The 20,282-nt window shown below is 46.0% G+C and overlaps 1 protein-coding gene across 27 annotated transcripts in view; it reads right to left on the bottom strand.

The window, feature by feature from the left end:
• The window catches only part of Ppp2r5c (protein phosphatase 2, regulatory subunit B', gamma), a 135,932-nt gene that overhangs the window by 53,026 nt on the left and 62,624 nt on the right, over window positions 1-20,282 (bottom strand). For 25 of the 27 annotated variants that reach the window (XM_006515924.3, XM_006515918.3, XM_006515923.4 and 22 more), the window contains one exon: window positions 7,360-7,559. The exons of the other annotated variants lie outside the window; for them this stretch is intronic. In XM_006515924.3, coding sequence (XP_006515987.1) covers window positions 7,360-7,559 — 200 coding nt within the window. The remainder of the gene's footprint in view (window positions 1-7,359; window positions 7,560-20,282) is intronic. 27 annotated transcript variants of the gene reach the window in all.

Here is a 20,282-nt window from a genome sequence, read left to right as displayed (position 1 = left end):
AATGGCTAATGGCCTTACTTTATGTCAAAAATTTGTTGCTGCTTCAATACAAAAGGTTAGGACTTTGAATCTTTCTGTGTATGTTATTCATTATATGGATGATGTTGTAGTAGCTGATCCTTCTGAAGAGTTTTACTGTAAGCCTTGGCTCTTCTATAACAAGCTTTAAAGTCTCGAGGATTGGTTGTTGCTCCAAAACAGATTCAAAGGCAATTTCAATATTTGGGATATCAGTTATATCCTAAACAAACTGTAACACAGAAAATCCAAATAAGAAAAGATCATTTACCCACTTTAAATGATTTTCAAAAGCTGTTAGGAGATGTCAGGTGGCTAAGCCCTCATCTCAGCCACCTGGAGAAGTTAAACCTCTGCTTGACCTTCTGCAGGAGGACCCAATCCCAACTCTCTCCAACAACTGCTGATGAGCACGGACGGCTGTGCAGGAAGGAGAGGGAGCCAGTACTCAGCAACAGATACAGTACACAGGCGATGGTCAACTGTTGGCTGTTTGCACCCACAGCATCCTTTGGCAAAAGGGACCATTAATGTGGATTCATCTTTCTCCAAAGAAAGCTGTTAATACAGAATTGTAGGACTGGATTACGAAAGTTTTTTGGGAAAGAACTGGATGAAATATTTATCCCTTATTCCAAACAGCAATTAAATTGGTTATTGCAGAATACTGGTGATAGTTGGCCTATTGCATGTGCAAACTTTTTAGGCAAAATTGATAATCATTATCCAAAAGACAAGTTGTTACAATTTGCCTCTGTGTGCTTTTGTATTTCCTGTAGATCTGTGTGTGCAGCCCATGGAGAGTGTGCTTGCTGTATTTACAGACAGCTCATCTGATGGGAAGACGGTATATGGAATTGAATCACATGTTTATTCTCTTGAGTTTTCCCCCCTTCAGCACAAATAATCTAATCATGTGCTGAAGCCACTGTTTTTGAGATGTTGAAAAATCAAGCTTTTAATTTGTATACTGATAGCCAATATGTAGCTCATGCTTTGCAATTGCCTGAAAATGTTCCTTTTGTAGATACTGCTAATTCTCAAATTTTACAATTATTTATGCAAATCCAATTCAATATAAGGGAATATACTACTTCTTACTTTATAGGACATTTAAGAGCTCATACTGGATTGCCCAGACCCCTTAGTGAGAGCAACGCCACAGCAGATTTGTATTTCAGGCTGATTACAGGCCTTGCACAGAATAATTAGCCAAACAATCTCATTCTTTACATTATTAAAACAGTAATAGCTTGAGACAACAATCTGGTATTTCTAGAGAATGTGCAAGTCAAATTGTAAAGACTTGTTCTGAATGTCCTCAGTTTCTTCCTGTACCACACAATGGTGTTAATTCTCGAGAACTCGTACCTAATCAATTATGGCAAATGGATGTTACTCATGTTTCTGATTTTGGAAAATTAAAATATGTACATGTGACTATTGAAACCTTCTTAAGTTTTCTTGTTGCAGCTGCTTTAACAGGAGAAATAACTAAAAACGTAATTAGTCATTGCCTGTGTTGTTTTTCTATACTGGGTGTTCCAAATCAGATTAAAACAGAACTGGCTACTGCAGCCATGCACTTGAGGCTTTTTGTCGACAATTTAACATTACCCATATTACTGGGATTCCTTATAATCCTCAAGGACAAGGTACTGTGGAGTGGGCCCACGGAACTTTAAAACAAAATCTCACAAAATAAAAAAGGGGGAATTATATCCCTATACATCACAAAAGTATTTAAATCATGTTCTTTTTATCTTAAATTTTTAAAATTTGGATGTTCGTAGACGTTCAGCTGCTAAGCATTTTTGGCATCCTCTCACTTCCACTACATATGCTTTAGTAAAATGGAAGGATCCACTTAACTAGCATACAGCATGGTCCTGAATGGGCATTAAAGTGGGGAAGAGGGCATGTTTGTGGTTTTTTCTCAGGATGCTGAAAGAGTGTAGTGGCTTCCAGAGCGATTGGTGAGATATGCTGATGCTCGGACAAAGAAAGATGCTGACCGTGAGCTTGCTTAGCGCCCTGATGATGGTGCCTAAGAAGCTGTACTGGGCATACATGCTGGACCCACCTTTGCTACATCCTTTTGTATTGTCAAGACTAGAAAACTGAAAGAAGAATATCTTTAAAACTGTAACCCAAAGCATAGAGATGGGCATGCCTAAGTATTATGAGGGATCTGCCCCGATCTTCACGAGATACAACCTTGTGGATCTGAACCCACTCAGAATGTGGAACTGGCATTTAACAAAACTGTTAGATAGGAAGAATGTTATAATAAACTACCAATGTGGTTTAGTGTTTCCAATAATAGACAAATTATTGATTGGGCAGGGAATGAATCAAACATTGGACAAAAGGAGATGTCCATAGGTCTTTGGCAATCAGACTCAGGTCATTTTTAATGGTACATTTGGAAGTTAGCTGCAGCTCTCTATGAAGTTACATTAAAAATAGACAAAGTTGGGGCAGGATCTGGATTTTGAACAAGTGTTCGTGCATGTGTTAAGTCTCCTAATATTTTATTAGTTGATCATGTTAAAACTACTTTCATTTCTTCTATGGTATTTAATGTAAGCTGTATTGATTGTACACTTTCTAATTGTGTTACTGTGTTGAAATCTGGCATGTCTGTGATGGTGGCCTATCAACCAGCTTTCGCTTTATTGCCTGTGAGTATGACAGGACCTTGGTATTCTGAAAAAAAAAGCATACAAATACTGGAGGGAGCAGAAGCAAGAGGGCAGTGGTTGGCGGCTTGATTCCTGCTGGCACAGCAGCTCTGATCACAGTAACAGCCAGCACCACTGCTTCTGCCATTGTTCTGATGCAAGAAGTTAAGACAGCCACTTTTGTTAATCACTTAGCAAAAGACAACACGAATGCTCTGAGTACTCAAGAAGACTTAGATAGGTGTTTGGAACACAGACTGATTTCTTTATAATTCTACTCAAATTATTGGAGAGGAGGTTGAGAGTTTAAGAGTAAGAAGCCATCTCAAGTGTCACGCTAAATACCAATGGATTTGTGTCACTTCTAAAAATTACAATGACAGTCACTATAAGTGGGAGAAAACGCAAAGACACTTGCAGGGTATGTGGCGTAATTCTAACACCTCTCTGGATGTTTTAACTTTGCATATCGAGATTATGAACTTAACAAGAATGCTGCGCCGCTGAGCTTTGATGCTGTGGATACTGCTGATAAAATTATTCATCTTGATCAAGCTCTACAAATGGCTTATATAGTTTGATCATCTTGGCCCTTCTTGTCCTGAGAATACTCTTATGCCTGTCCATTTTGATAAAACTTGCCTTTAACAACATCAACATTTTGGTAGCCAAAAATGCATGGCTTGAAATGGATTACCAGACAGAGCCACTAGTTTAACAGGCTTGTAGTCAATGACAGGAAGATTCTGCACAGAGCCTTACTAACCTGAGAAAGAAATGTATTGCCTTGGTTAATACATTTTCAATGATGGGTAAGGAAGGCATTCTTGTCAGAACAACCTAAGACAGAGGCTGTCTTGTTTATGAAATAAAAAAGGGGGAGAGGTGGAAAGCTCTTGGGGCTGCTTCAAGGAAACTGGCAAGAAGATCTGACATTGGGCTAAGACAAGGAAGTAAGCTCAGGAAAAAGACAGCTGAGGAACATACATACTCCTTGCATCTTTTTTTTTTCTTTTTTCTTTTTTGTTTTGTTTTGTTTTTTGAGACAGGATTTCTCTGTGTTGTGCAGCCCTGGCTGTCCTGGAACTCACTCTGTAGACCAGGCTGGCCTCAAACTCAGAAATCTGCCTGCTTCTGCCTCCCAAGTGCTGGGATTAAAGGTGTGCACCACCACTGCCCAGCTACTCCTTTTATCTTGATCATCTTGATAAGTCCCCGAATACAGTGACTAGGGGACCTTTGTTTATGCCTGGTTTGTCCTTGACCAAGAACTGACCTTATTCTTTGCATGTACTTAGAATGGTACAAAAGCAGGCTGGGAAAAAATAAACTTGCTTCAGTACTTGCTGGAGTCATGCTACAATGTTGTTGAATTGTCTTTTCTCTCTTTAAGCCTCACTCCTTCCCTCGAAACTCTGTTGACTGACTGAGGGGCTTGGTCAACCTGGGCCTCTGATGTCAGCTGCTTTGTAAGATAGGAGTTCTCCTTAACCTTTATGGAATCAGGATCCATGGATCCCAAAGGACATTTTACCATCCTATCCACGAGGGTCTGCTGTGCGAGAAACTAGCCAGAAGTTAGACTAGGAATTATGTCTAAATACACATTATGAGAATTGGCTAGTTCTATCTCAAGCCTGAGAAACTAGGCTGGAAGAGCTGTGATGCTATTCTTGGTGGTCAAGCTGACCACCTCTGGAACTAAAACTCAAGAGGTTAGGTACACCTGTGGGAAATTTTCTTCTTAATTAATCATTTGGAGTGGAAAGACCTGATTTAAATCTGGATCTTTTGAGGAGAGAAGATCCACCTTTACTCCAGATCTTCTGAGGTGGGAAGAGCCACCTCTCATCTGGGCCTCGTGTTTTGATGGCAGCCTATATAAAGACATGGAAAAGGAAGCTTGCTCTCTGCCTGCTTGCTCTCAGTCTCAGTGGTGAAGTCCATTTCCTCATAGGCATTAGAGCCTACTTCTTTGGGATGCCAACATATACCAAAACCAGTGGAGACATCACACTTATGAACCAAACAGCTACTGGATCCTTGGACTTTCCATTGGAAAAAGGCCATCACTGGACCAGCTGGACCACAGCCTGTGAGCCATTCTAATAAATCAGAGAGAAAGCAGGTTAAAGGTTGCCCTGTGCAGGCAGTGGTAAGGGAGCAGAATAAGATTTCCTTTTGAGAGAAACATTAGAAGTATCAAAACTACAAATTCCTTAGGTAAGGGGTGAACTTTAAGATAAATAATGTCTTGAAAGCCATTAAGAAGCCACACAGCATTCCAGTCAAATAGGTGATGTTTGTACAGCTACAGTGCTGTGGATTCTTCAGTTAGTGGAAATTAATGTCTCTAAAAACACAATTGCATGCACTCCACACAGAAGAAACAGCAGCAGGTAGCTGCTGAGCATGGGCAAAGTGCCGTGAGCGTGGCCACAGGCTGGGGCTGAGGGCTGCTAAGCTTCTCATTAGAATTGACCCAAAGAGGGGCCCACCGGGATGGAGGTCTTGGATGGAGGCCTTGGTAGGCTTCCTGAATCCCACATGTGTTGCTGTGTCTCACGACAGCCACTCCAGCCCCAACCCACTCAGCCTTCACTGCACTTTTCATTGTTGCTGTCTGCTACTCTGGGCTTGAAATGTCTCCCATGGGCACGTGTCTGAATGCCTGATTCTCGGCAGAAGGCACTGTTTTGGAAGAGGTGGAACTTTTGAAGTGGGTGTGTGTGTGTGTGTCTGGTACAAACGGGTCCCAGGCAGCAGGCCTTGGAAGGGCCAGGCTGGCTGGAGCTCTCTTGTTTTTTTTGTTTTTTTTTTTTTAATTTATTTGTTTTATGTATGTAAAACATAGGCACTGTCGCTATCTTCAGACACACCAGAAGAGGGCACCAGATCCCATTATAGACGGTTGTGAGTCACTATGTGGTTGCTGGGAATTGAACTCAGGACATTTGGGAGAGCAGCCAGTGCCCAGTGCTCTTAACTACTGAGACATCTCTCCAGCTCTCTCTCTCTCTCTTTTTTTTTTTAAAGACAGGGTTTCTCTGTATAGTCCTGCCTGTCATGGAACTCACTCTGCAGACCAGGCTGGCATTGAACTCAGAAATCCTCCTGCCTCTGCCTCCCAAGTGCTAGGATTAAAAGGCATGAGCCACCACTGCTTGGCCCCTCTCTTGATTCTTGATTCACTAAGATGAGCACAAGACACACCATGAACAGACTACCAACCACCAGTACCTTCCCCAGTGTCAGGGAGTCTGAGAAAATAATTAATATATCATCAGTCCATACAAGAATACAGACACACACACACAGACACATGCTGATATAGACAGGTAAACACATACAAAGAGACATATATATACACATGCACAGATACACACACAGAGACACATACTGATATACACAGACACACAGACACACACAGACACACACAGACACACACACACACACACACACACACACACACACGACATCTGACAGCTTGAGTCGTCTGTTACTCTCCTCTCTGGGTCTGTTACTCTCCTCGTGCACATGGTAAGGAGCGGAAGCCACACCCTCAGCCCTGCAGCCTCAGCTTGCTTTCCCCCAGTACCAGCATGGTCTGAATCATGCCGTTTCAAGTCAACAAAGTGCTGGCTGGCTTCATCCCTGTCAGAATCTGTTCCTTCTCTCCTAAGAGTGCCCAGCCCACAGTGCAAATTCAGAAAATGTGTGTCAAATTCTTCTGGGAGCCACCTGATCACCCACCCCCCAGGGAGGCCATAATGCTCAGGAGGGGACAGAGTTCCAACAGAGACAGAGACTCTAGCTAGGGAACTCTGTAACAGGAGTAGGAGTGAGGACAGCCCATAAAAGAAGTCTCTAGAGCGTCCGTCTCAGGCGCTCCAGGGAAGACAAATGAGAAGCTGAGTCAAGCCGTCTCCTACACTTGGCTGAAGGGTAGGCATTTGGCCCAAACAAGGCAGAATCTTCCTTCTTGGATTAAAGAGTATAAATTCGGCCATACTGGCTGCCAGGACTGTTTAAAAACAGAAAAACTCCATACTGTAACTGACCTATTAGTAAGTTTAATAGGTACTGAGAGAGAGAGATTTAATTTTAAAGGAAAGTTAATTTCAATACTTTTATCTTCAATGAATGGAGGAAATGGATCTTAATATCTGATATAAGAACAAATTTAATAACCATAGAAGAAAATGAAGCTACACTCCTGACTTAAGCCACGGATGAAGCTCCAGGACTGACTATAATGGCCACCCCAGAACAAACAAAGCTTTGAAGATACTCAGTACAGCTCCTTACAGTTCCAGAACTGTCGATGTCCACAGCGTGAGAGCTGGAGTAGAGGGAGGAGCAAGAGCCTGCCGCTCACCACCCTGGGCATTGCTACCCTGGGCATCTGCTCTTTGCTGAGGGCACACGGGTGGGCAGGGCACTTACTTCTGAACTACACGAGGGCACCAACAGGGAGGTGTTAAAAAGTCAAGCCAAAGAACTCCCGGGAAGAACAGATGACATCTCCTGACAGGCAGAGGAGCTGTTTGCATTCGCTTAACCCTCACCACCACCCTGCAGGGTGGGAGTGGGAGGGCTTGGTTTGTGTTTGGGATACTCCAAATCTTGGGGCCGTGCTGTGAGCGCTGTCACTCACCATGTGGACGGCCTCGGGGTAAATGGGCTCCGTGATCACGTTCCGGTTGTGGGTGATATACTCCACCATCTCGCTCAGCGCAGCGCGCTTTACTTCCTTCCACTTCAGGTCACTCAGTGGGTCAGAGACAAAGTCAAAGAGGACACAACACTGGCGTAGCTTCTGGATAAAAAGCTTCTCTTGATCCGCAGGAGGAACATCTGAAAGGAGAGAGTGGGGGCTGTCAGTCACAACGATGCTTAACCCACATGGCCGGGAGACACTCGTAGCCTCCGATTTTTACTGTGAATTAAGATGGGTGAGGTGGACAGTGGTTAGGTATCCTTTAAACAGTGAAAAGGGCGTGTGTGCCCCACAGCTGGCCGCTGCTGACATCACAGGCTTGGCATGATTGACAGCACCAGTCACAACCAACCCTTCTGAAGGCACTCAATGGACAAATACTTTCTGGGCAGCAACACTCACATGCCAGGCCCTGGTCTGGGAGAAAAGGGGGTGAGAAAAAGCAGCAGACAGGGAGGCCAGGTCTGCGTGATGGCGGCAGAGGCAGGTATGGGATGGGGGAGAGACTTCTGGCTGCCCAAACATAGCAACTGCATCTGCCCAAAGACCCGCAGTAAGGGCAGCCTCTTGATTTTTCTCTAAGTTCCTTCCATTCCTCCCTCTGAGTGACATGCCTACAATGGCAGTGATGTGGTCGCTGCAATTGTAACCAGGACTTCTTCAGTGAGCACTTACTAAGATGCTGACATCTTTCACTTCATTTTTAATACGACAACAGAGACGCAGAAACATTGTCAGGCTGGTGGGCAATAAAGCTGGACTGGACCCAAAGACAGCTCCACATGACAGTCCAGGGTCCTGAGTTTAGAAAGCTTTAACCGCCAGTGTGAGGCTGACAGCTTCTCTGGGTTGAAGAAGAGGCCAGTGGTGATGACGGTGGGGGTCATGTACATACAAGGCTGGCTGAGTATCTCAGAGCATGCGTGCACGTCAGCCACTCAGTATTCCCCCAGCATTAGCAAACGGTACTATGATACTACTCAAGAGCCAAGCCGTCACTTCAGGTATGCAGAAGACCACTGGATTCTTATAGAATAAAATGTGCCTGCATCTCATCTGTTTCAGAGTCACACGCAGATTAAGCCCTTAACAAACCACTCACTTACTAAATTCTGGTCAGATGTCCACAATTCTCTCTAAGGGCCTTTTTCGAGACTACACCTTCCCACAACCAACCAAGAGTTACGAGGCCACAGGCTGGTGTAGAACAGATGTGTAGGGAGAACCCAGCCACCCACCAGTAAACCATGCATTACAGAGATTATTCAAAATACAAAACCAATCATTCTTCTCTCTAAAGGTTTACTTTGGAAAATAATTTTCATAAAACTGTCAACTTCTCTCAATATATATTTTATTTTATTACTATTTTACTTTTAAGACAGGTTCTTGGCCGGCTTAGAACTTGATGTAGATCAGGCTAACCTCAAAACTGCAGTGACCCTTCTGCCTTTGCTTCTCAATTGCAGAGTACACAGGGTCAGCCTGTAATTTAAATGATTCATAAAAACACTAACTTTTTTCTTTTCAAGTCCCTCACCTCTGGCTTCATTTTCAACGTGAACTTGTATAAAGTTTTCTGGCGAGTGGGAGGAGTCCTGAGAGCACCTTCCCAGATGAGCCTTCCCGGCAAGCGTCCCTGACTGAGGTGCCGCTCCGCTCTCTTCAGCTCATGGCCTCCTCGGCACTCCTACTGCCACCTTTCAGGTTAGCTTCTCTACAAGGCCCTTCCTGACTTCCTAGTTGATAAGGCAAGACTCTGTGGAGCCGGCCATCCAGCACCACAGTATGCAGGCAGCTGGTTGCTTAGCGTTCCTCACTTCCCCAGATGGCACGTGAAGGCAGGTGCCTTCTGATGATAACTTTTATTTCTCTGAATCCTTAATTGGCAAAGCTTAGGGAGAACAGGCACTGGCTCACGGGTTCCATAACCACACTGAGAAAGCAAACACTGACGGCGGGGTGTGTGTGTGTGTGTGTGTGTGTGTGTGTGTGTGTGGAGGCGGGACATATTGCTGAATGACACCTGAGGTCATGAGAGCCGCCACCATATCACACCATCACAACACGCACAGCCTGTGGCCATCTCAACCCGACGCTTTCCATGGAAAGGGCATGTTTCTTGAGTTTTCCTCTTCCTAGCCTCTGACCCTTGGGAATATGTGGTCACATTCCATCTTGCCAGGATGCCTTAAATAAGCTTAAGAGTTGACACAGCTTGCCAATGTACATTCTGTCTATGCTTTGTTTATTTTTTCAGCAATAGAACCAAGAAGCCCACAGTTAAGCCGGGCAGTGGCAGCACATGTCTTTCATCCTAGCACTCTGGAGGCAGAGGAGGTGGGTCTCTGAGTTCTGGGCAGTGAGGGCTACACAGTGAGCCTGTCATAAAAATATAAATTAATTAATTAAAATAGGGGCTGGAGGTTTGGCTCAGTAGTTAAGAGCACTTGCTGCTCTTGAAGAAGACCAACATTTGACTCCCAGCACACACACGGCAGCTTGCAACCATCTGTATCCAGTTCCAGAGGATCAGCTGTGCTAATGGGACAGCACAAGAGGCTGGAGATGCTAGGGATGCGGAGGACCATGCTTCACCCTGGATAGACGTGTTAACCTCCAACACCTCATTATGCATTAGTAATTTCAGCAGGCCTTGCTTTCCTCAATGTATTATGAATGTGAAGCACTTCACACTTGCTTCAAGCTAAGTCCTTGATGATGCTAGGGCATGGAGCATACAGACACACTCTTAGTGTCTGTAGGGAAGGAACGAAAGAAAGACACCAACCAGCCCTGGGCCTCAGAATGGTGTTAATGGCTGGCTATTCAGGACTCACAAAAGCCTGGGAGTGTTCTTCACTGCCCAGAGCTCACACTTGCCAACCATCAAGACAGCTGGAGCACACACCTCCACTGTATGCTGTGAGTTGGAAGGAACGCATCTCAGAAGACTGAAGCCAGGATATTACTTTATATTCAAGTCAGCCTGCAGCTACAGAATAAGCTCCAGGCTACCCTGGGCCACAAAATAAGACCCCTGTGGGGCAGTGACGAACACTGCGGGCTTTTCTGAGTCCGGAATAGTCACTAATATAATAGCCAATAGTACAGATTAACTTACAGTGTATGCTTCAATTACAGAACTGACTGAAAATCCCAGGTACGGATTTTAACCCAAATCACAGGATATGTGATGTCATAGGCCAAGGACTCCTACACACACACACACACACACACACACACACACACACACACACAGAGAGAGAGAGAGAGAGAGAGAGAGAGAACAAACAACAAACTCAAAAGTCAAGCCTTCCTTCTGCTACATGGCAAGTTTAGTTAAAAGGGTCTCTGGTTAGGTGTGGTCTTACCACACAGAACTCCAGCTGGCTTAGAACTTGTCATGTAGACCAGGTTAGTCTTGAACCAGGAGATCCGCCTGCCTTTGCCTCCTGAGTGCTGGGATTAAGGGTGTGTGCCACCACACCTCATCCTTTGTGGGGTTTTTTGTTTTGAAGATTTGCTTTTAAGTTGTTTGTGTGTTTTTCTTGTCTGTTCCCCACATATGGTACCCTTGGAGGCCAGAAGATGCTTGATTCTCTGGAACTGGAGTTACAGTGGTTGTGGGTCACTGGTGGATGGCATGCAGGAAGAGCTGTAGTGGGGAAGTGAGCTCTCTGGAGCTGGCCCACCGTCCTGCTCAGCCGATGGGTGAGCTCTGGTGAGGCACAGTCCCAGGGACCTCGTCCCAGGACTGACTGCTTCTTGCTACTGATGTGCACTCTCCTATTTGTCACTGCCACAGTCCTCACTTATGTGGCTTGGTGTGAGTGGACACCGGGAGACCCTCACTGCCTAGAGCCTGGTGTCACTACTTCCTCAGAGATAGCCCACCCTCTTGGGCAGATTTCCTGCAGATCAACATGAAGATGTTGATTTATGCTGTTTAAATGAATTAGTGACTTTATAGGATTCCTGATTTGATTCAAATAATTTTAGGAAAAAAGTTTAAGGAGATGGTTTTAGTTATTTTGCCAGACAGATGTAATAAAGTTAGAATCAAGAATAGAATGTGCCCCCTCCTCACAAAATAAGTAAAGGCTGCATAATAAGGAATGCAATGAGCTTTTACAATTACACTAGAAAGGGAAATAGGCTGGGACAGATTTGTGATCAAGGAGAAACATTCATTCTAGGTCAGGTTCAAGGATGAGGCCAGAGGTGTGCACTATGATAAGGCAAGGCCATGTGCAACTGTGGCTTTGAACTTATACTGAGCTTAGAGAATGAAACACTGCTTTGAACTTACTATCTACATCCTTCTGTAACTCATCTTTTGTGTAACATTTTATCTGTGAGTTAATTTTATAAAGACCTTTTGTCTAAGAGGGCATAAAAATGTTAAAAGAAAAAAATAAAGTGTGGCTGTTTGGGCTCTGCTCTATCCACCAAGTGTGTGTGTGTACCTGCCTTTCTTTCTATTTTTTCCTTTCTCTGTGAAACTGTCAGAAGCCATCAGCTTGTGGCCCCCAGAACAGTGAGCGAGAGTTAAAGGCAGAGGTCATCAGCCTTTGTCTCTGTCCAGTGCTGTGCCTTGTCTCGACCCTGTCAGGGCTGGCCCATGGCATGTCACTGCGTGGTACTAGTTGAATCCTCGTCTTCTGCAAGAACGAGTGGTCTTAACTCGCCTGTCTCTCTAGCTCTCTGTTTTGATGAATCATTTTAATGACTATTTCTGTCTAGTGAGGTAGTACACACCTGAAATCTCAGCATCCAGGAGGCAGAGGCAGGGGATCTGAGAGTCTGAGGCCATCCTGGGCTACACAGGGAGTTCTGGGCCCTGATGTCTGCATAGCCAGGGCTATCTTCTCCGAGCACTGGCCTTCAGTGTGCCACCACTGTAGCTAAAAACCCTTCCTTCACGGATGGACTACGCATGAGCCTTTCCTTGCACCGCACGGGCCTGAGAACGTGAGTCTGCTATATGGAGTATCCCAACACAGAAAAACAAACCGTTCCTCTAAGTACTCAAGTTTTCCTTTCAACAAAGTCGGGTAATTTTTAGTTAAAATGTGCTAAACATCGTGGGGTGGGGCAGCTCTCTTGGCATATGCTATGCTGATGTTACTGTGAGATGATATTCCCTCAAAAGAATAATTTTAGATTGCGGTTGCAGTACCGAAAAGAGCAACATGCAACTGGCTACCCTGTTTGGCTGGTGGAGTCTGACCCTCCTGCTCCTGTAAATACTCCTTTTCAATGTGCGAGCCCTGGCACACTGTTCCTCCTTCCTGTGTCTGTGCCAGCCAGGACTTCCCAGTGGCACTGAAAGGAAGTGAGAGAGGCTCTTCTTCCTCCTTTTTCTCCTCCTCCTCCTCCACAGCTTGGAGATCACCACTGGAATCCAGTTGGTTCTAGGAGGCTGCATGAGAAAGCCACCTGTGTATTCAAAGATATTCCAATCTGCTACCTAACAGCTACCTCTGTGGGCCTGGGACAGCAGACTCTGCATAGATGAAGTTCCAAGGACAGAGTGGGGACCCAGCACCCTGAAGAAGAACCACGGTGGGCGGAGCTATTGTTCCAGAAGCAGGACTTTGGGAAAGCTTCAGTAGGCAGAGGGCTGGACCCTGGATTCACAGCAGCACTGGACTGCAGGACAGAGAGTATGTCAGCCTTTCAACACAGGACACTAGGTTGGCTAGGGCCCAGGGCCCAGAAAATAGAGACAGAAAGAAAGTTAGATCACATTGCATACAAAGCTCAAATAAACTGGAGCATTACAGACTTGGATAGAAAAGGCAATAGCTAACACATTTTAAAAAATAGTAGTAGGTTGGATTTTTTTTTTTTTTTTTTTTTTTTTGTCAACTTGACATAAGCTTAGGTCATCTAAGAGGGAACTTCGACTGAGAAAAGCAATTCCATTAGATTGATGGCCTGTAGGCAAGTCTGTGGTACATTTTCTTCATTAGTGATGTGAGGAGAGCTCTCAGCCTATGGTGGTACCTACCATCCTTGGGGCAGGTGGTCCTGGGTTGCTAAGAAAGCCATGGGAGCAAGACACTAAGCAGCATTCCTCCATGATGGACTGTGATAGGGACATGTAAACAAATTAACCCTTTTCTCCTCTCCTCAACTTGGTCATGTTATTTTATCACAGCAATAGATAGAAAACTAAGACAGTTATAGAAGGATATCTTAGAAGAACTGCCAGGCACATCTCTTAATCTCAGCTCTAAGGAAGCAGGGGCAGGTAGATCTCTGCGAGTTCAAGGCTAGCCTGGTCTACATAGTAAGTCCCATGTGAGATAGTGAGATAGGGCTATAGTGAGACACTATCCCAAAAATATACAAATAAATAAAATAGAAGGGAAAGAATAGAGGACTTTAGACACAGAATCTAGCAATCACTAAAAAAAAAAAAAAAAAAAAAAAAAAATCAAGAAAACCACAGTAAAGCCAAAACATTCTTTATCATCACCAGGAAGCCAAGTTTGGTTACATGTTTGTAATCCTGGTACTCTGGAGACCTAGACGGGGGCATCACAAATTCAAGGCCAGCTTGGGCTACACAGCAAGTTTGTGGATCAGTGTAGGATACATAGCAAGACTGTTTCAAAAACCAAAACAAACAAAAATACATCCAGACAATAATAGCAGCTGTCCAAGAGTTGGCACACACTCACCAGCAGGGGAGGGGCAGGGATGCAGCCAGTGCTCACACCCAGTGGACTGGACTGTTCGGCTTTGGGCACTGACAGCTGCCCTGGAAGCCATCTGTGCCTAAGCTCTGGACCTGTACCCTAGTGCAGTACCTTGTGCTATCAGAATCTACGTACGACACTCACATGCCCATGTCCACCACGGGGGATCAGACGGCACCCTGGAGCGCCCGTGCCATTCTCTAACAAGGCAGTGCGTGAGGCACAGACAGGCAGATGCATCTTAACGGACCACTGGCACGAAAGCAGTAATGGGAAGGACTTTGTAGCTCCACTTCCTGTGACTGGAAGGACCTGGAGAGCCAGGGGGGCGGGCCCATGGGCTCCGGTTTATAACTACTTGCTGCACTCTCCCCTAGCTGCTTCTGTCTGTGGCGCCTGTTTTAAGTGAAAATACTAAGTGTATAATCATTGGAAAGAATGAAAAAACACTGGGGGCCGCAGCGCAGCGATGGCGCAGTCTCTGCTCATGTGCTGCTCCTGCAGAGGACTTGAGTTTGGTTTCCAGAACTGGAGGTCTTGTGAACGCTAGCTAGGTGAGCACTGAACCCCAGTCATGCTCCCCTCTATGCATGCGTACATCACTCTATGAAAGCATCATGAGGCAACATGACTCACGTACGTGAGGTGACATGACCGACTTCTGACGTGACCTCCTGAGACAGGCACTGAGAAGCTACTTTTGCTAAAAAGCACTGATGCCTCACTTGGGCCCACACGAAGAATCAAAGCCTGCATCTCTGCCTTCGCTTGGTGTCTGTCTGTCTCCTTGACTTTGGCTAAAGGCACAGAGACAAGTCATTGCCTTAACCTCTCCAGAGTAGGGAGGCATTCTTTTCCTGGAAGAACACAACCTCCAAGGGCAGGCCTGCCCCCACCTGCACCTCAGCAGAGGGGGAACCCACCAGGGTGAAGATGCATCCTGAAGCAGAAACCGTCTTGCAGAAACTGGATTGAGCCCTTCAAGTAATGATAGGGACTACCTCTCGGAACCAGAACCAGACCTAAGCCAGGACAGCCCAACTATGTGGACCTCTTGCCACTTGCTCTAAATCTTTTCCTGTTTAAACCTGAATTTCAGGTCAGTACCCCTAAGGATACACAGGGAGATCACTGGATCTCTTTACTTGTTCCTCTGTCCACTGTGGCCGATTGACTAAAGCTCTCTGCCTTTCACCACTACTCACGGTGGGCCAAGCAGCAGAGCAAGCTGGCCGGGGCCACTGGAGCCTAAGCCTTGCTTTTAAAATGTTCATAACTTTAGTACTAAAGAACAACTTTAGGACTCAAAACCACCAGACAACGATGATGATGACGACGACAACGAAGACAACGGGGACAAGTATGATGAGGACATGTCTGGTTTTGTTTCTCTTGCCATGATAAAATAAGAACACAAAAAAGCAATGTAGGGGAGAAAGGGTTTGTTTGGCTTATAGTCCCAGGTTATAATCACGCAGAAGTCAGAGCAAGAGGTTGATCGGCCGGCGAGCCACATCCACATCAAGAGCAGAGAGGAAGAACGAGTGCACTCCTATTCTTCTGAGCCCCTTTCCACACATATGCAGTCCAGGATGCCTCGGGTAAAGAACGGTGGGTGCTGCCCGTTGTAAGCTGGGTCCTCTTATGTCCATTAACACAGTAATCAGGACCACCCGCACCACAGACTCACCTACAGGCCAATCTGATCTGACCAGGCCCGTGCTCACTCCCTTCTCACGGGATTCTAGACCGTGTCAAGGTGACAGTGAAAATAACTGTCACACCATTATTTTTGCTGGTGCTGGGGATAGACCCCAGGGCCTTGCACATGCTAGACAAACGCTCAATCACTGAGCTATACCCTCAGCCTCCAAGCTGTTGTGAATTTGAAATATTTTCTAATTTCAAAGTGCAAATATCTTCTTTTGCCTGTTCTAATGTGTATTTCCCATAGTAACACCCCTAAAAAATCAAGTTGTGTCTTTTATTTATTTATTTTTATCTTTAAGCAATAGGTAGATTCTGTACTAGCCCGACAAAGTAGCTGGGTTTCCCTACACACTGCCTCTGTGCTGGGATCTAAACAGGTGGATTCCACTCATTTCTCACCTGTTTCCACCTTAATTCATGTCACGTGAACTGTGAGGACGAGGTGACCTCCTACATGTGACACAGACTGTAAGGATGAAGGTAACCACCCGGTTCTAGGAAGAAGGGAGGCCCTGAAGACTGATCGCTCTCACAAGCGTTGTTTGTCCTCCTGTGCCTAGGTTTGCTTGGTGGCATTCTAGAGGACACCACATTGAGAGAGCAAGCAGCCATGGCTGGGCCCGACAGCATCCTTCCTCTGGGCTGTGGAGGTGCACTTAGGGCTAGTGCGGGTGGGTAAACACTTGCTAGCGAAGCCCAAGCTCCCCACGCCATTCTTTCCTGACTCCCCATCCCGTGGCTCTGAGTTGAGCTCATTGCTCGGCTACGGGAAGAGATGCTGGTCCCCCGAGTTTGAAGCTGCTCATTTTCCTAAAGCCACTCCTGGCCCAAGCCTCAGGGAGGGCCTTGGGGTGTCTGCTTTCATTGCGGATGAAATTGGGGCACACTCCTTCCTTTATGCCTAGCCACCACTGGTTCTCATGAAATCGCAGTGCTGTTTATTTAATAAGGCAGTCATCATACCTGTAAAAGCAGGAGCTGAAGCCAAGTTCTAGTTCATTCATGTTCTTCCCTCCACAACAGGGTGGGGCTGGTGGGAGGAGGTCAGGTGGAGATAAGGTGGGGACCAGGAAAGATTGGTCTCCTTGGCAACTCATTCAGCTAAGTGAACTTTCTAGTGAAGACATGAAGACACACAGAGGGGGCAAGCTGCTTTCCAGTCTAGACTCTGCCAAGTCCAGAAGCAGCAGGCAGCCAGTTCTGTAAGCCTCGGCAGGCTGAAGCTTGCACTGCCCATGGAAGTGTGCATACAGGGCGGGCGGGCGGGGATCCTCCTCGAGTTGCAGGTACGAGACAGGGGCAGTCTTCCCTTTCCTCTCTCTCCGTTTCAGATGCTGGCCAGAGCCTACGGATGCATTTTGCTGTAAGGTGCTTTGGGCTTCCTTCCTCTTTCCCTCAGGCTCCCCTCCCGAGTGTGGCTCCACTCCACACTGGCTTAGCTCAAATGGCATGTCTGTTTTCCTCTCCGTTCTCCTCCTGGCAACAGCTATGATTTATCTGTTTCCTGCCCTGGAATTTTTCTTAAATTCTAATAAAGTTGTCTTTTTTTAAATAAGGAAGGAAGGAAGGAAGAAAGGAAGGAAGGAAGGAAGGAAAAGAAAGAAATGTAGGTTTTCCTGAGAATCATGACTTCACAATGCTCACAGACACATAGTACAAGAAGGATTCAAACACTTAGCCCAAGGGAAGACCTGGCTTTTTAAACAGGCTTTAAAAAACAATTTTAATATTAAGAATTTAACATTTTTAAATATTAAGACAGGCTAAAGAAACTCTGAAGGTAAACACGGGGATGCAGCAGGCTGCTGTCTGCTGATGCAGGCCATATTCCCTACCCCAGAACCTAGTTCTAGGATGCCCGTGGGGAACAGAGATGGACACTGTAATTACCGCCAATTAGCAACTGCTCATCACCTGTGGTAGAGCCCAGTCACTTCATCTCCCACTCATTAAATATTAAACAACACTGCCACACCTGGTGGCCATGCTCAGCAACAGGCGGCTCATTTATCTAAAGAACAAGGGCAGGCAACGAGTATGACTGGCACAGGAAGAGTCCAGAACTTCAATAGCCGAACAGCATAGCTGGTCACCAGGATCCTCGTAAGGGAAACCAGGCGGCTCTGCTCAGCGTCTACTGTCTCCTGCTTCTTTTCTCAGCATCTCAAACACACAGGCACTTCCTTCTGGACACACCCTCTGTTGCTATGGATCCAGGCTCTTTTTGTCCATATGGCCACTGCAGGACTGAGAACAGGGTCAATGAGGGAAATAAAAAACTAGTGAATGCTGTCACCCTTTGGGAGTTAGAATTGACACAAAAAGGCACTGGGGTGTTCTGGATCTTCTATAAGATGCCTCTCTGAGTCCACCACTTTTCCACGGATACAAGTGAAGATCACCCCTCAAGGGTTCGTGTGCCAAAATTCAATCCCCACAGAGAGGTATGGAGTAATAGAGACTTAGTCAGGGCCTCTGGGAGATGATTAAGAGGAGATAAAGTCATCAGGTGGAGAACAAAGCTTGAGATATGAGCTAAATAAACTTTTCTTTATATTACCTCACCTCATGGATCTCAGTATAGGAAAAGAAACCTCACTGAGAAAAATTAAGCCCAACCTGCCCGGCCATCAACTAACTCCCTGCTGCCGGGATCTGGCTAGCATCGTGGAAGCCAGCCAGTGAAAGTACACAGCTGCCCTTCCCATCTGAGTGCGCTTCCTCGGGCCTTGGGCGCCTGGGATGAGGCCTCGCAGGCTGTGCTCTCCTCTTGGAGAGGCCCAGCTTGCAGCTCGGTGCCCACAAAGAAAAGGCACCCGACAACTGTGCCATGTAACTAATGATGCCAACATGGCTGGTGTCAACGACCCATGACTTCTGTTCCTGCCAGCTGTGGCCAACCTCTGTTACGGACTGGCTGCCAGCTAATGGGCTTTGGGGCTCCTAAGGGGTTCGAGATCATCAATGGATGAATCCCTTGATGGGTTCACAGTGTGATATTATTTTTGTTTTTGTTTTTTGGTTTTTGGTTTTTCAAGACAGAGTTTCTCTGTAGCTCTGGCTGTCCTGAAACTCACTCTGTAGACCAGGCTGGCCTCGAACTAAGAAATCCGCCTGCCTCTGCCTCCCAAGTGCTGGGATTAAAGGCGTGCGCCACCACTGCCCAGCACAGTGTGATATTATTACTGGACAGTGGTAAAAGGGAGGAGGGAAGTTGAGGCCTAGCTGGAGGAATAGATTTCGGGGGTATGTCTCATCATTCCTTTCTCTGCCCTGGCTCCTTCCTGTCTCTCTCTTCTTAACTTCCTGTCTGCCATGAGGCCAGCAGCCCCTGCCACGCACTCCCTGGGACATGGTTTTCTGTCTCACCATGGCCCTAGAATCACTGGAGCCAAGCTCTCTGTACCGAAACCTCTGAAGCTATGAGCTCAGATGCATATTCTTCCCTAGTTATGCAGAGTACTCTGTCACAGCAATATACATGGCCACTAAGAGCTGGCTGGGAGTGTCAGGGGCATTCCTCAAGAGACGGGCACCCCTCTCTCACTGGGTACTCTTGGTCACACCGAAGAGGGTCACCACTGGGCCAGGATGTCCAGTCTGGGAGAGAGGGAAATGCATGTATCCTGAAGTATACGTGGGAAACCCTACATTTCTTCCTTTCCCCCCTTTTCCTTTTTTTAAAGTGTATTTGTTTTTCTTCTTCTGATTTAAAGAGGACAACTTTATTAGAATCTAAGAAAAATCCCAGGGCAGGAAACGGATAAATCATAGCAGCTGCCAGGAGGAGAACGGGAGAGGAAAACAGACATGCCATCTGAGCCAAGCCAGCATGACGGGGAGCCACACTCGGGAGGGGAGCCAGAGGGGAAGGAAGGAAGCCAAAGTCCCTTACAGCAAAACACATACTTAGGTTCTGGCCAGCATCTGAAACAAAGAGAAAGAAAAGAAAAGAAAAGGAAAGGAAAGGAAAGAAAAGGAAAGGAAAGGAAAGGAAAGAAAAGAAAAAGGAAAAGGAAAGGAAAGAAAAGGAAAAGGAAAAGGAAAAGGAAAAGGAAAGGAAAGGAAAGAAAAAGAGGAAAAGGAAAAGAAAGGAAATAGTTATATCTATCTGACTCAAGACTCTGAAAGACAGCTAGAACCTCATGGTGGCTCGCAGGATGACTGAACCTGCATATTTAAGCCTGTTAGTTACTGTCTCTAGCAAAGAACATGTTAACTATTTTAACTAATTGCTTCAACACAATGAAGTGCTGAGAAAATCCCATTTTCCTGACAGCGCCGCCCCCACAGGCTGAGGGACCCAGGCCCAGGGCAGGTCCACTTCCGCCGCTGTCACAGCAGCCTGGGCCCTGTAACTTTCCTGGTCAAATAGGAAACAAGTGCCTGCTGCTTTGCCCAGGTTGAGTGTTCCTGCAGAGCCCTCCAATGCCATGATGC

Source organism: Mus musculus, chromosome 12 (assembly GCF_000001635.26).
Source record: "Mus musculus strain C57BL/6J chromosome 12, GRCm38.p6 C57BL/6J".
Classification (NCBI taxonomy): domain Eukaryota; kingdom Metazoa; phylum Chordata; class Mammalia; order Rodentia; family Muridae; genus Mus; species Mus musculus.
The sequence above is the reverse complement of the archived record's forward strand: the minus strand, read 5'-3'. Positions and strand labels throughout refer to the sequence as shown.